Below are 16,671 nucleotides of genomic sequence, written 5' to 3'. Positions count from 1 at the left end.
TCTTGTAAACAATATACATTCACAATATTTGAAACTTGAAATATTAAATGAACTCCATGTATTTCGTATAGGTATATTAATAATCTTCATTTTATCTTAAGAAGGATACTTATATGTATTTATAACCATTTTTTTCCATATATTTTATTCAGACATTAAATAATTAAAACAAAATGATACTTTCGAAAGTTACTAATAAATTTCGTATGTTCCCCTTACGAATTAAAGAATAATCATAAGTAAAAATAATAATGTAAAATGCAACACATATCCTTACAGATTTTAATATATTAAGGGTTTTAAAAAACATTTTTCTTATCAGCTGGAATATAAAGCTATATCACATTTGTGTAACAAAATTTTGTATGTAATATATCGTAATATTTGTGTATTAGATTACACATATGTAAATATTTTATGCACATATCATGTGTACTCATATATTTGCACATGAATCACATTCACATTAAAATGTACAAATTATTTCACAAATATACATATTCACATCAAATTGAATATCTACCAATAAGGCAAATAATATTTTTCCTATCGTTTCATAATCAGCAAATTACATTTTCCAGGTATTAAATATAAAATCGTGATTGTAAAAGCGCTACGTCAATGGTCAATGATTAACCACCTGTCCGTATTTTGTTCTATCTGCTTTGTAAGAATCGGATTTCTCAAACGTATTTTTAGCTCAAGCTTTCCACCTGTTCGTTTTCTTCCATCCATTAACTGCAATAATATGAGATCTCTTCAACACAGTGACTATGTATTTAAAATTCAACATTTGATAATTAATGTACATTACTTACGGGAAACGAATCATGAAGTATGCACTGAGTTTCCAGAGGCTGCAATTTAACAGTTACTGTACCTAACAGACTATCGCTTCTAAAAAATCCTCTGCAAGAAACAACAAAATACATACTATAAGAAATAAGTGAATAAATCGCACACGTGTGTGTCTAACACAATAAAATAAAGAATACGTTGTCACAGTTTGCTCGTATAATAGAAAAGTATGATAAAGTCATACATATCAATCTACATTATGAAGCATTTTAATAGATACGTAAGCAATATTACAGTCAATTGTATATTATCACAATTAATAATATACTGACTAATAGAGAAAAAGAGAACAAAAAGGAAAAATGTATAACTCTTAAAGAATTAAAATAACTGCATATTATTTCTGGCTCGTACAAAATTTCAAAATTGAGTGCTCTTTAGAAGTATGAAATTGTCATACCTTGGATGTGTGCAACACAGGAGAGGATTCAGTGAGCATCTGCAAACAACGTACTAATCTATTTACTATTTTTTAGTATTATACTGCCATAAATCACATTATTTAGTGTTGGTAAATTTATATTACATTCAATTATTAATACACAATTCTTTACTATACAGGGTGTTCGGCTACACCTGGAAAAAATTTTAATGGAAGATTCTAGAGGCCAAAATAAGACGAAAATCAAGGATAATACTCTTTTGATTGAGGCTTCGTTAAAAACTTATAGAAACATTTCCGACCACACGGTATATTTTCGGTAAAGAATTTTTTCTCGAAAGCACGTAGGATTTTGGGGGTGTGTCTATTCACCAAAAATTATTGTAATTGACCCCCTCAACCGAAAACAATTTTCCCAGAACGATTTGAAATTTTTTAATTTTATCGAAGAATTTGTCCACCTTCCTTAATTTTTTTCTCGAAAGTGCGAAGAATTTCGGAGGCATGCGTCTTCACCAAAAATGATTGTAATTGACCCCCGCACCGAAAATAATTTTTTTAACAACTGTTAAAAACAATTGAAAAAATTCTTTTCCGACAATAAGTGTCAGTAGAATGTTCCTAGTCAGACATTATATTTTCGGTAAAGAATCTTTTTCTCGAAAATGCGTAGGATTTCGAGGGTATTTGTATCGACCAAAAATGATTGTAATTGACCCCTGCTACCAAAAGTAATTTCTTTAGAACGATTTGAAATTTTTTAATTTAATTTTTTAATAACTTGTTAACGAAGCCTCAATCAACAAATTGCTATTCTTGATTTTCGTCTTATTTTGGCCTCTAGAATCTCCCGTTAAAATTTTTCCCAGGGGTGGCCGAACACCCTGTATACATTAGGGGTCTATTTACAAGTAGCAAATAATATGATGTTACCTTTAATATCGAAAATTTAGCTATTTTAATAATTGCAAATCTAAGAACTTTACAACAAATGCGCTATTGAAAGAAAACATATAAATAAATATTTAAAAATATATACACTAAAAATTATAATAAATCATGTGTTATGAAAACATTATAAAGGGCTAATAATAAACTCTGATTACATCACATTCTTTATAATTACCCTTTTGCCCAGACTTGACATTTCAATGCATGTCTTTTGAATGTTCGTTGGCACTGCCTTGACGTACGATCTATTATTCCAGTTAATGGAAACACTGACTGATATTCTGGATTTAAGGTTCCTTTGACGGTGGGCGTCCTATCTGACGGAGGAGTATCCGAAGGATAAGGGAATTCAAACATGACATACGTGTCTTCCTTTAAAAAATTGACTCCCCTTATTATCGAAATTTCTATATCACCTTCACCTAAGTCTGTACAGCTCCTAAAAAATGAACAGCATAACAAATACAAGATCTCATTAATTTTGTTCGTAATCAAACATAAAATGTTACTAACTGAACTATAGCATAAGTTTTTGTCTCATAATGATGTTGTGGTGGTGGCAGTAGATCACGTTTTCGAACTCTCAACATATCCAAATCTCGTTTATAACCTAATGCAAGTCTTTCCCATCTGTTATATCCAGGTACATCACCTAATGCTTTCGAATGATCTCTTGTACATAAACACCACTGTGACAAAATTGTATAAACATTTGTTACATATAATATATTAAAAATTCAGTTTGAAATGTATATTATATCTGTACTGTACTTTAAATTGTTTTATTAACTGAGACTCGAGATTTTCATAAATCTGTTCATCTGTTCCCGTTGCTTCTTCTAAACAATCAATGCTATTTACTAGTGTAAAATCATCACCAACTTGGCCACTTGCATTGAGCTCTACTTTTGCAAGAGGAGATAGTGGAATAGAATTCATATCAACTGGTAAGCCACCCATGGTAGCTGCAATCAATGGATCTATTCCTTTCGCTTGTTTTAAATAACTCCTTGCTAATTCTAAATCTCCATCTCTTTTTGCATTAAAAGCAGCCTGTTTCAATTCATGCTGACGTTGTTGTAATAAAGATAGTTGTTTCTCCGCGCGTGACACTTTTTGATTTTGTTTTCTCCCTATTCATAAAAAAATAAAAAATATATCACCCATAAGATGTTATAATGATCACATTAACTGCTATTAAAATTTTATTACATACTTGTTTGTATTTCCGAAGGAACAACTGGACTTTTTGGACTTGAAGTATTTTTATCTTCAGAAAGTTCAGGTTGTGGAGCTGGTTGTTTTTCACTTGTCTGTTCTTCCGGTGCAGAAACAGTTACAAGTGGTGGAAATCCAGGTGGAACAGGTAATTCATCAAGAGGAATAGATTTTCCAGAAGCGTATAACTTGAGGGCATCTTCAAACTGCTTGCAAATACGACCATATCTTCGAGTTTTAGAAGAATTTCCTTCGGTTTCTGCAACTGTCTTTGTTCTTCTATACACTTCAAGACGTTCTTTCAAAGCAAGTTCTATGTTTTCTGGCCCAGCCTGTCTTGTTTCTGCTATGTCAAAATACCATAAAGCAGTAATTAGGGCCTGTAGCAAGCGAATCACCTTATATAAAAATTCACTTACTATTTAGTGCAACGTATGCCTTACTTTAACAGGTTTTTTAAAACCAACATCTATATTAGTAAAGCTATATAAAATAAATTCTTAAATTATTCTTAAACTTTACCTGCAGATGGCGTTTCTACCTGCTTAGGTTCTGTTATAAGAGCAGTATTAGATCCAGGAGTATTTGGAGATGGTGGCATTTCTGATAAGTCAATTGTTTGACCTGCATTTATCGCAGCAATCATCACATCAAACTGTTTTATAATTTTTACACAATGGAGCGCCTCTTTCATATTTTTATTCCTTTTCCATGCTAATGCTGCTGCTTTGTATTCCTGCTGTCTACTCTTCAATAAGTTCAATGTTTCTTCACCTATAACGTTCGTTGAAACTAATTCTGATGATGTATTGTTTTCTGCAGGCGGTATTGCAACTTCTGCCAAAGCACCAGCATGGTCTGAAACATATACATAGTGTACAAAAGAATATAAAAAGCCATCCTCAAAAAATGGTTTAGCAACTATTCTGTGAATAATACCTGTTGATTCTTCTCTGTTCATTTCTGATACTTTTTCTGTTACTTCTGTAGTAGCCGATGGTGATAATTGTGGTGGAATATCAGCTTCGTTAATAGTTTTTCCTGACTGAGCATCATTTAATAACTCTTTAAGTGTTTTAATGCCTCTATTAAATCTTCTTGCACGGCCTAATTCATTTTCTTGTTTCGCTTTGTTCTCTGCAATTTGATAGAGTTTTAACCTTTCTTGCAACAGTTTTATCATATTTTCTGTAGGCAAATCATCTTCCTTTGCTTCAGACAAATCTGCATTTTTTGTTAATAAGTTTTCTTCTTTTTCTGGCAAGACCTTTTCAGAAGAGTCTTCGCCTGTGATCATCCTAAGTTCACTCTAATGCAATATAAAATGTTTGAAGTTATGTTAAATATAACTACCCAATTAATGAATATAAACAAACAAGTAATATAATTTATACCAATAATTCTGGATCATCATCTTCATCAGATATATCTTCGTCTTGAATATCTCTCATACTTTCGGCTACCATTGCATCCAAATTTGTATCAGAAACTGGTTTGCGGGGTGCTATTAAATAACGTATTATCTTAAAATAAACATTTAGCAAGTATATAATTGTATTTAAAATCTAATTGATAGAAGTTACAATAAATCATATGTACACGTACAAGTTGTGGCCAAATGACATACACAAGCAGATGGAAAATGATGACTTATGAAAAGACAAGGAGAAAAAAGAATGAAATTTTGTCATCTTTGTACTTAATATGTATTGATTAACCTGACTCTCAATATCTTTGCTAGAAACTTTTTCAAGGGCTATACCCTGTATTAAGAATATAATTTTTACCTTTGCGTCTTGGATTTTGACCAACGTTATCACTAGCTGTCAACGCAGCTAATTCAGCTTCTAAATCATCATCATTGTCGTCATCTTTCATAAAATTATTGCCTAAATCGTTTAAACTTTCTGGAACCTCGAAGATTCCGTACTTTTGGAAAAATATCATGTTTAATACAAAATCTAATTGATTCGAAAGTAAGGTTAAAAACATTAGAAGATAATACCTGTGCAAGGCTAGCAGCAGTTCTTGTTTGGCGTTTTGGTTTCTCTTTCTTCGCGAACATATTGTTGTATGAAATTCCCACTATTGTAAATTAATCAACAATTACTGAAATATCGAGAATGCTAATACGGATGTAATATACATGAAACACAGCGTATCTCGGTATTACTACAGTGTTCTATGAATATGCGTCACCCATTGTACACAAAATTAGTATAATACCAATCCTTTGACATATGATTGCTTACGACTGTTCTTACATACCCTCTAAAATATATAAACAATCTTAACGATAACGTACACATAGACGTGTGAAGAAAATAATGTAATAAAAAATAATAAGATCAATGTAATAATTTCATTCAAAGAATTGTAGTATTACGAAGAAAAACGATCTTCCAGGCAAGTCATACTCAGATATTATAGTCAACCTTAATAAGACAAACTTATTCAACACTGCCCACATTCTATATACAGACTTGTAGTACTATATTGCTTCTACACCGAGACTAATCTTCCTTTCTTTTTACAGTAAATACATTTAATATATCGTACCATAATTATTATATTCATTTATATACATACAGTAAGTTTGCGCCGTATGCAATCAATTCATTTTAAAGTTTTTCGCATAAATCAAATACTGCATGTATTGAATCGTAAAAATATTATGTATTTTAAAGAAAAAGAAAGAATGGTCGGATTAAGAAGAATACGTCGCCGCAAGTAAAGGAAATGTGAACAGTATCAATGAATGTTTGCTTAATCGATGAATTTATGAAAGTTACTTAAAACGTCGTACTCAATACGATTCACAAATTCGTTTCAAACTGACTTTTTTACTCTATAATACATATCCATTAATACTTCTTTATAAAAATAAAATTTTATTTCGTATCTATTTTTTCAATCATATTTTATTCGTACGCTGAATGTGACATTATATTTTTGTCTGACCTTCGAATATTTTTTTTTCTGAAGTTGAATTTAACCAATGTTTATTTAACCAATTTGCTCGCCACCAGAGGATCGCGCTCTCACAAGCGCTCGACCGATCCCCTCGGTTGCTATACATGTATACATTCCTCGAACAACTTCCCAATATCCCAGTCGTCTAAGCTTAGTGATGATGAGTCCACTAGCAGTCCCGGGTGAAACGCCCCCCCCCCCCTTTTCACGCCTCCTACGATTCTCACGAGATCCTATCCGCAGCGAAGCAGCGCCATAATACTTTTCGTAAAAACAGTCAAAAAATAAAAATTTCAAGCACCACGTACATCTAATAAAAGTTCTCTTTTCACAGAAATTACAAAATTTTGTATTTATCTCTGATGGAAAGGCCGCTTCATTTACATTGATAAAATATGAACGATTTTCGGATAGTCGTACCTTGTATTTTTTACCTTATACTTCAGGTAAAAAAGGATATAACTGGGTAAAATAGTTTTACGACATTACCTGTTACCTCATGTTACTGTTTTAAAATGAAACGCTATGTTTTGTACCTTTAAAAATATTCGACTATGTCCTTTTAAAATTTAAAGATCAACCCATACTTTGTATTAAAATGGCAAACGGGATCACTTTTCCTTTGTTTCTGAAAACAGTTTGATGGTGGGGATCACGTGACTCCTGGCGAAAGAGTTCAGTTTGTCTATCATCAACGTGCACGTTATTAATTTTGATAGATTGATACAATTATTTTTTTATGCAAAGTTAAGCCAAATCAAATATTTAGTTCGTCATAACAAATTGATACGGTAATCCCGAAACATATCGAAGAAAGTCATTATTGATTAATTTCTGCAACAATTAATTCTTCTATTTATTCTTCTATTCTTATTGAAGAATGCTGCAGCGTGCACGATACTGGCAAAGAGTGGACTCTCATTTTAATTTATTCATTTTCAATCTATTGTTAATGGGATAGCAATAGGAGATGCACTGTGGTCGAAAGTATATGCATAGATAACAATAACTAAGAGAAAACTTTATTATAGAAGGCGAAATACATAACGTTCTGCAACAGTCGTGTCTGGACGCGAACTCGCGACGATCTGAGGAACCAGTGTGGCCAGATCGGGCATACGGCTGAACCGTTAACGGATTCCGTCTCGTAATATACCACGAACGGTTTCCTGTGACAACACAATCTTAAAGTATTTTGATTTTGAAAAATCGTATTAATAATATACTTACGCTCATATATAGGAATAATACAAAAAATTTCTTTTTTTTCAATAATTAAAATATGATCAAGAGGTCTTAAAATGTGTATTTTCGTAACAAAAATTTCACAATATTTTTTTCATTATGGGTACTTTGCTTATGTGCGCCTAGATAGGTCGGAAAGTAAAAATGCCTGGGCAGTCGAGAATCTCGACTCAAGATTCCAAATCGTATGCCGTTGACGGGAGGTCGGATCTCAGTTGTTCAAGAGCGAGAAAGCAAATGTGAGCCTTTCTCTCTCGACACCCACGAGGCGGTCCGAAATTACTTCGGGCAGCTCCGGAGAATCGAGAAAGAGGGCATGGATCAATTTGCCTTTGTCGACTTTCCGAAACTCCACGAGCTTACGTACGCGTGATCTGGCATAGTATGAGAAAGTGCCTTCGGTGCACTTCTGACATCTCTGCTGCCATCTGGTAGTAATCCAGATTTCGTAGTTTGTAGTAAACTTCTCGACGAATAGTCATATGATCGTCACGGAAAAGGGCGAGCCCGACTTCGATTTTGACGGATTCGTGTTCCAAGTGGTGTATAGTTGTTAAATTATAGTAAACGGTCCTCCAAAATGAAGGGTTGCATGTTCAATATTGACGGAGGATATTTGGAGGGTCTTTGTCGTGGATTTAAATGTGGAATTCTTCAACATAATGATTATCTTAATCTCGTACAGTGTGAAACACTCGAAGGTAAATTTCACGCGACAATTATATATTACTTTTAATGTTTATATATGTGTGTAGTTACTGCGTATTTAGCGACTAGCTCATTCTTCGGTTAATACTGATATACTTGTTATTAATTATTTGCCATTTGTGCAGATTTAAAACTGCATTTAGCAGGTACAGATTATGGTAGTTTCTTGGCTAATGAACCATCACCGCTCTCTGTCAGTGTAATCGATGACAAACTAAGGGAAAAACTTGTGGTAGAATTTCAACATATGCGTAATCATTCTGTTGAGCCTTTATCTCAATTTTTGGATTTTATCACATATAGTTACATGATCGATAATATCATTTTATTGATCACTGGTACTTTACATCAAAGACCAATTTCAGAATTGATTCCTAAATGTCATCCTCTTGGCAGTTTTGAACAAATGGAAGCCATTCATGTAGCAGCTACACCCGCTGAACTTTATAGTGCAGTCTTGGTGGATACTCCTTTAGGTATGATCCATAAACATGGTCCGTCCTCCAAAACCAAAAAATGTTTGAGATGTTAGTCAAACAGATAGCTTGTAATGATAAATTCAACTGCAATCGTAGACTGTGGTGATGATGATCTTGATGATCAATGAGATGTTAATGAAGGCGGTACATTCAATGTGACGCCATTAGTCACTTCTTTAATATTACCATCAGTTACGCTTTGCTTGCTGCCATCTTCAGACATGGTGATTCAAACGTTGATTTGCGCATGTGTTCTGAATTGGATAAACCGAAACTAACACACCCGTGCACTTGAACACACTGAATAGGACACAGAGTTTGATCTATAAATTCACTTGTGCACTAATACACTGTTGGATTCACTGAGCAGTACAATATTTGATGAGTAATAATGGTTTTAATGTGCTGAGTTCAAAGAATTATTCGCTATGTAACCAAAAAACCCAAGATCTGGCTCAAAGGAGGATGGACCTTCAAAACAATTACAGTGATATATTTTGCATCATTTTATGATATTGTAATTAAACATTAAGAAATATCTTATTGCAGCACCTTTCTTTGTGGATTGCATTTCTGAACAGGATTTAGATGAAATGAACATTGAAATAATCAGGAATACCTTATATAAAGCTTACTTGGAAGCTTTTTACAAATTCTGTAAAGACATTGGCGGGACGACTGCAGATACTATGTGTGAAATACTTGCGGTATAAAATTTGATACAATTAAGAAAAGTATTTAATAATATAAAAAATTACATGTTAAGTGTAATTTATTTTCATAGTTTGAAGCAGATAGGCGAGCAATTATCATAACTATCAACTCGTTTGGAACAGAGTTAGGAAAAGATGATAGAGCAAAATTATATCCACGTTGTGGTAAATTGAATCCTGATGGATTAGCAGCATTGGCAAGAGCCGATGATTATGAACAGGTTAAAGCTGTAGCAGAGTATTATGCTGTATGTATATATTTTAGAAACTTTTGTTTATATTTCTTTAAAGCATCGATGTCTCATAATTATCATACATACGTACATCTATACAAATTTACATTGTTTTTGCAGGAATACAGTGCTTTATTTGAAGGTGCGGGTAACAACCCTGGTGATAAGACTTTAGAAGATAAATTCTTTGAACACGAGGTAAATTTAATATCACTATAAAAAATTAATACTGAATAATAAATATTAGAGATTATTAATTTTAGTCTTATATTTATAGGTTCGTTTAAACGTTCATGCTTTTCTCCAACAATTTCATTTTGGAGTATTCTATAGTTATCTTAAGTTAAAGGAACAAGAATGTCGCAACATCGTATGGATAGCAGAATGTGTAGCACAAAAACATCGTGCTAAAATAGATAATTACATTCCAATCTTTTAATGCCTTCTAATGTTCTGTTTCATTGATTGTTTATGTCTGGCTAAGCAACAATATCACACAGGAAAGTGATTGTTTCTCTGTATTTTTATTTTTCAATTATGAATAATTAATAGTTCTACAATATTTCTTATTGTCAAAAAGGTGAAACTGCCAAATAAATACAAAATATTATTAATAATTATTTAACGCATAATTAAAACGAAAAGGCAACTGTATCTCTAGCCAAATTGAAAGGATGGTATTAAAAATTATTATTTAGCACTGTTACTATCATATATAACAAGAGTTTATATTATATCGATGTATATAATGTATTTTATTGTAGTCTAGTATATTTGTTGTGTCTTGTATTACCCGACGTTGTAATTATTGATTCTAATGTAATATAAAACAATATATAATACATTCCATATGTTTGAAAAATTCAATTCAGATGATGTCATATTAAATTACTAAATTTAATTCATTTTTTTAATCATGTTCCTGTAAGAACAAATTAAAAATTTCTATTACGTGCGTATACATATTACATAATTAAAGTTGTTCAATTAATCTTTAATTTGAACGTACGTCTAAATGGTGACATAGTTCGATGAATAAACTCAATCAATTGATTTACTAGTTAAATTCATGTGTTACACACTAACAAATATATAAAGGTCTAAAAAATACTTGCAATAGTTAAAAAAGTTGGTAAATTAAAAATAGTTTCTTTTTTAAATAATGAGGCGAATGAATTATTTCATTTATACATGTCATAGTAATCGAATTAATTAATTATTATTAAATATATAAACACATACATGTAAAATTAAAAAAATGTTATAACCTAAATTAATTCAAAATAATTTAGTTTTTCAACTAAAAGATGTGTATGAATGTTTGTAACATATGAAATATAGCATTTACAATATATACTGCTTATGCTTACGAATAAGATTCTTTATAAAAACCTTAATATATTTACTCTAGAGCAGCCTTTAAATTCATAAATAATTTAATATTATTCGATGTAATTTCTTACTATTAGAAAATACAATGTCGAAATTGATTGAGTTTTAAAGTATAAAATCCTAACGAAAAATAGTTGTCAAATATATCTATATGTATCTCTTTCTGTAAAATATTTTTTATAATTATACATACATGTACATACGCACGCACGCACACACACACACACATGCACGCACACATTCTCACTCATGCGCGATTTATTTTATGAAAATATCATTCTTATTAAAGTAATAGAATAAAAATTAATTTCAAGCTAAAGGCTTATAAAATAATAAGAAATATAATAATTACTAATTATGAACTTTGTAATTCTTGAACCGACAATTAATATTTTACAGTACCACTGCTGTAGGTAAAATAAAATTATAATAATTTCAAAGTCACCGAAAATAAACTTTCGTTATTTTCCGTTAGGATATTTTTCAAATTATTATACAAAAATAAAACACTGTTTATCTTCTACAAATTCGTTCACTTTCACACTGCATTCTTTCTCCATCTGATTCTCTACTTCTTGCAGGATGCACTTCTTCGTTCATAGAGTTCACATTAGCAACTGAAGATGGCGGAGCATTATTAATATGTTTTATGTTAGTAGTTGGCGATGGCGGTGTCGTTGTTGGCATTGTATTTTTAATAGCATTGTTAACAAGGTTTGGAGGTTGATAAGTTGCTAGACTTTTTAATCCAATTACTTCTGGATTTTCTTTCCAAAATCGATCTGCGATAATGTCATCGACCAGTGGAACCACTGCTGGCTTTAGTCTACCTATTCCATCAGGTACTAATTTCCTTATGAGGGTAGTACCTTTTCGGAAAAGTGGAGGTTCGTTATTATAATTTATACCAAATTCTTGAAAAAGTAATTCATTCTTATGAGATGCCAATGTCCCTCTAAGTTTTTCTTCTGCCTGTAAATTAAATAAAACAAGTAAACAAAAACAGTAAACACTTTGTTGTAGCACATAACTTACATCCTGATACTTATTTTAATTATTAATTTAAAGCAATCTAATAACAATTTTAATATAAATATATAGTATGTAAAAATAAATATACTATATAAAAATTAAAATATTTTACCTGACTCGGAGTAAGTTTTGCTTTTAATATAAGATTCCAAAAACAAGTATTGTACAAATTATTCACATGAACATCTGCCTGACGCCATGCTAAGTAATCTCTTAAATTTTTATCTGTTGGATATAATACAACACGGGCATCGAAAGAAGGTGGATAATATAATTCTTTGCCACGAAAAAAACAAGGCCAATGATAAACGTACGATGATGCAAACAGAGAATTTACGTTTGACATCAACTTTGAAGCTGAAACATAAAACTAATGTTGTAAATGATGTAACTTCAAAAACTACAAAATACAACATTATGTAATATATTAAAATTATATATTTTACATCAATTTACGTATTTTTTAATTCACTATTGTTTATTAGTCATTCAAAGTGTAACGCGTTGTAATCTACTACTCTAAATGCATACCTCTTCTCTTGTAAAGTTGCGTGTCTTTCCGAAAAACAAAAGAATATTCGTCACTTTGACCAAAGCCTAAAATGATTTCTTTAAAATCTTCCATAACCGTAATAGCTGCTCGATTCATCAATTCCAAGGCAGCTACATCATTTGGCTTTGTAAATTGATGTGCATCGCAAAACTTTGAAAAATTTCTTCCGTCTATTCTAACCACAATCCAACAATTTGGTAAACAACAATCGTCACGTTCAAATTCCTTTACATATTCAAATTTACTCTTAGCCATTGTTGTCAAACTTATGTGCCGGCTTATGACCACTTGTTTGACCAAGCTAATGATTTTCAGGAAGTTACTTCCCTTCATCCGTCTCTACTGTATAACAACGTTCCCTGAAACTGCCGAGTGTTGAAGTTTCTACTGCCGAGGTTCACTTCAGTACTTCAGCCCCTGTTAGGTGAAACTCGTATGTTCGTATTTCAAATAGTTGTTTTTAATTGTAAGATATCACCTACTTTTTTTATTACAAAATAAATAAACTTTCGATTCGTGTATATTTGTGTTGCGGATTACCCACATGTACGTTTATTGGTTAAGTACGTTCGTTTGTTACTGCATATAAAGATATACGAGTTAAATGAAGGACTGTATTACATCTACTTTAATGAATTAATACCAAATTTAAAACAAGGCGTTTAACGTTTAAATAAAACACACTTATACATTTTTGTTAATATACTTTCTCTAGTGGACAGACATGTAATTGTAAATATAAACATAAATATATACGTAATAAAAACATTGATAAAAAGATTCAATTTCAAACAGATGTACCTATACACGTGTCTATAAATCTTGTCATTTGAGGGGAATACAATACGCTGCAGTGTAAGCAGTGTTACCAGACGGCAAACCGGTACCCAAAGGAACTGTCCCACACTTACGTACACTAATGCACAGCCACGCGTACATAAACTCGATTCGAGAAAGAAGACGAACGTAAGGCTTTTCCTCCTCACTCTCAAACAGCAGAAATACGATTTGCATCAACTGGCAATGCCGGTCCGGCATACAGTTTCGAGTCCGACGGAGTCCGACGGAGTCTGACCAGAGGTGCCAGACAGAGATGCCAGAAAAGCACCGCTGGGTGCACACGCACACATGCCAGATACGCGTACGTGAGCTCGTGGAGTTTCGGAAAGTCGATAAAGGCAAATTGATGCATGCCCTCTTTCTCGATTCTCCGAAGCAGCCCGAAGTAATTTCGGACCGCCTCGTGGGAGTCGAGAGAGAAAGGCTCACATTTGCCTTCTCGCTCTTAACTGAAATCCGACCTCCCGTCAACGGCATACGATTTTGATTCTCGAACCGAGATTCTCGACTGCCTAGGCATTTTTACTTTCCGACCTATGTATGCGCAAATAAGCAAAGTACCCATAATGAAAAAAAAATTGTGTAAAATTTATTTTACGGAAATACACGTTTTAAGACCCCCTGATCATATTTTAATTATTGAAAAAAAAGAAATTTTTTGTATTATTCCCATGTATGAGCGTACATATGTACATATATTATTAATACGATTTTTCAAAATCAAAATACTTTAAGATTAAAAATTAATAAATCAAAATGAGACTCCACTCTGCCAGTATCGTATACGCTGTGGCATTTTTCAATAAGAAGAGTTCTTATTTTTATAACATAAACAGAACAGTAGAATTAATAGTTGCGGAAATGAATTAACAATGATTTTCCTCGATATGTTTTGAGATAACCGTATCAATTTGTTATGATGAACTAAATATTATATGGTTGATTTGGCTTACCTTTGCATAAAAAAATAATTGTATCGATCCATCAAAATTAATAACGTGCACGATACCGCTCAATGGAAACCACGGGAAGGTGGTGGTCTCTTTCATCAGGAGGGAAACTAAACTAAATTAATGTAATGAAAAAGAGCTCGTAGATACATCAATTTTGATTAATGTACATACGAGATATAGGAACAAAAGTGTTATACAACTGTTTACATTTCCAAAAGAAAGAGTGCGTGGAAGAGGATTGTTCTAAAATTAAGTGCGGACAAGCATTTCCGCGCGAACTGTCTTCGCGCATATACATATACAGCAAGCAAAAAATAAAATACTACTAGCAAGTAACTTAAAAAAGGAGTAGCGCGAGATAGATCAAACTGTCAGTTGGCAATATCCAAAAAAATATATTTCACGATTTCAGGAGTCACGAGATTCCCACCATCAAACCGTTTAGAAACAAAGGAAAAGAGATCCCATTTGCCAGTTTAATACAAAGTATAGGTTGGATTTAAAATTTTAAAAGGACATAGTCGAATATTTTTCAAGGTACAAAACATAGCGTTTCATTTTAAAACAGTAACATGAGGTAGCAGGTAATGTCGTAAAACTGTTTTACCCAGTTATATCCCTTTTTACCTGAAGTATAAGGTAAAAAATACGAGGCATATACAAGGTACGACTATCCAAAAATTGTTCACATTTTATCAATATAAATGAAGCGACCTTTCCATCAGAGTTAAATACAAAATTTTGTAATTTCTGTGAAAACAGAACTTTCAGTAGATGTACGTGGTGCTTGAAATTTTTATGTTTTGACTGTTTTTACGAAAAGTACCATCCAGGGTAATTATTTAGAAAAGGCCGGGTCTCACCGATTTCGATGATTGTTGAATATGTTGTAGAAATCAATATTTTGAACAACTTTTTCTTATACATACAGGGTGTCCCGTAAATAGTGTAAGAACCGGAAATGGGGGGTAGGTGAGACGATTCTGAACAACAATTTCCTTTGCAAAAATGTCGGATGGAGCTTCGTTTTTGAATTATTAACGAAAAACACTGACCAATCACGTCCCTCGCCTTCCGCGCGCTCAGGGCCGTCCGACCTCGGAGAGCCACCGCGCCGGGTAGGTAGCAAGATGCGCGTTGAACATACATCGAGGAACGAATACAAATAATTAAAAGTACTACCACTACAACTGTTACCTAATTCGTTAATTATTAGGTAATTAGTACGTAAATTACTAAATGGAATTTATTAATTATTTGTATTTGCTGTTTCCGAGAAAGAAGGAACAAAATCTCGGTATTTTTAGGAAATTGACCCTTCGCAACCGAGTGACGCTTCTCGGCAGAGTGTTTTAAAATTAAAATAAAAATTATTATCAGAAAATTAAAATAAATACGGTAAGAACCATTTGTAACCGTTTGTTATTAAAAACTGTACTGAAAAAGCAGACTGGATTTCTGCGTACCGAAACATTCCTCGAATGCAAAGGGTTAATAGAGAAATAATTGAAATTCGACTTACCCATTTATCTGCAAATTGACCTACTGCGCTGACAATAGAGCCCGGCCAATGCACCGCTGTCGGTCACAGCAAGGTCAAAAACCCCAACGAAAATCAGCTGATGGGACGGCCCGATCGCTGTACCTGCTTCTCACCCCGAAAAAACTTCACGCACGGTCATTAACACTTTTCACTTTCACATACCGATGTGTTCCGTTGCATCCTACTTCGATTGTTGCTCCTTCCTGGGTTGATAACGGTGCCTGGATGTTGCTCCCTCCTGAATTGTTACTCCTTCCTGAATGGTAGTTGCTCCCTGAATTGTTGCTCCTTCCTGGATTGTTGCTTCTTCGAACCTTGCTCCCTTCAGAATTGTTGTTCCTTTTCGCTGGGATAATGGGCGCGATACGTGCGGGCGGCTTTCTTCGCGTTCCCCTTGGTGTCCGCGAAAACGAAGAACGAACGATAATCCTCTGCGTTTACGCGTTCCATCGCGTGCGTTCGCTTCTGTTCAGAAACGCGTAGGTTCTGTGAAAAATTTTGACTGACAAATTGCATTTCCCTCCCCGAAAAAATTTCAGGTAGGGCAACCTATTTTCGCGCGATTCGGAGTTACCTGCGATCGACGAACGTGCAGACC

At 33.1% G+C, this 16,671-nt stretch overlaps 3 protein-coding genes across 6 annotated transcripts; 1 reads left to right on the top strand and 2 right to left on the bottom strand.

Annotated features, from left to right (window-relative positions):
- Positions 1-337: 337 nt before the first annotated feature.
- On the bottom strand, positions 338-5,633 carry LOC122403535 (coiled-coil and C2 domain-containing protein 1-like). 3 transcript variants are annotated; one of them, XM_043407097.1, is made up of 12 exons: positions 5,415-5,633; positions 5,197-5,338; positions 4,804-4,913; positions 4,349-4,718; positions 3,951-4,267; positions 3,408-3,789; positions 2,963-3,324; positions 2,705-2,880; positions 2,367-2,630; positions 1,259-1,297; positions 819-909; positions 338-738 (listed from the first exon to the last, which is right to left on the bottom strand). In XM_043407097.1, the coding sequence occupies exons 1-12, from the start codon at positions 5,472-5,474 to the stop codon at positions 619-621; spliced, it is 2,433 nt and encodes an 810-aa protein (XP_043263032.1). In that variant the 5' UTR covers positions 5,475-5,633; the 3' UTR covers positions 338-618. The 3 variants fall into 3 exon arrangements, with proteins under 3 accessions (XP_043263032.1, XP_043263034.1, XP_043263035.1); XM_043407099.1 differs by having other exon boundaries at positions 3,408-3,755; positions 3,932-4,267; positions 5,415-5,632; XM_043407100.1 differs by having other exon boundaries at positions 3,408-3,752; positions 3,932-4,267; positions 5,415-5,632.
- Positions 5,634-8,095: 2,462 nt separating this feature from the next.
- Positions 8,096-10,601, top strand: LOC122403546 (V-type proton ATPase subunit d). Its single transcript, XM_043407124.1, has 6 exons — positions 8,096-8,328; positions 8,461-8,811; positions 9,364-9,521; positions 9,599-9,775; positions 9,881-9,958; positions 10,038-10,601. The coding sequence occupies exons 1-6, from the start codon at positions 8,208-8,210 to the stop codon at positions 10,197-10,199; spliced, it is 1,047 nt and encodes a 348-aa protein (XP_043263059.1). The 5' UTR covers positions 8,096-8,207; the 3' UTR covers positions 10,200-10,601.
- A 936-nt stretch (positions 10,602-11,537) lies between these two features.
- LOC122403545 (probable tRNA(His) guanylyltransferase) lies at positions 11,538-13,640 on the bottom strand. Of its 2 annotated transcripts, none has more exons than XM_043407122.1 (4): positions 13,539-13,640; positions 12,716-13,154; positions 12,297-12,541; positions 11,538-12,124 (listed from the first exon to the last, which is right to left on the bottom strand). In XM_043407122.1, the coding sequence occupies exons 2-4, from the start codon at positions 13,068-13,070 to the stop codon at positions 11,666-11,668; spliced, it is 1,059 nt and encodes a 352-aa protein (XP_043263057.1). In that variant the 5' UTR covers positions 13,071-13,154; positions 13,539-13,640; the 3' UTR covers positions 11,538-11,665. The 2 variants fall into 2 exon arrangements, with proteins under 2 accessions (XP_043263057.1, XP_043263058.1); XM_043407123.1 differs by lacking the exon at positions 13,539-13,640 and adding an exon at positions 13,282-13,358.
- Positions 13,641-16,671: the final 3,031 nt, after the last annotated feature.

The sequence above is a fragment of the Colletes gigas genome, unplaced genomic scaffold, assembly GCF_013123115.1.
Source record: "Colletes gigas isolate AHSC1104 unplaced genomic scaffold, ASM1312311v1 Colletes_gigas_Sc00059, whole genome shotgun sequence".
NCBI lineage: Eukaryota > Metazoa > Arthropoda > Insecta > Hymenoptera > Colletidae > Colletes > Colletes gigas.
The sequence above is the reverse complement of the archived record's forward strand: the minus strand, read 5'-3'. Positions and strand labels throughout refer to the sequence as shown.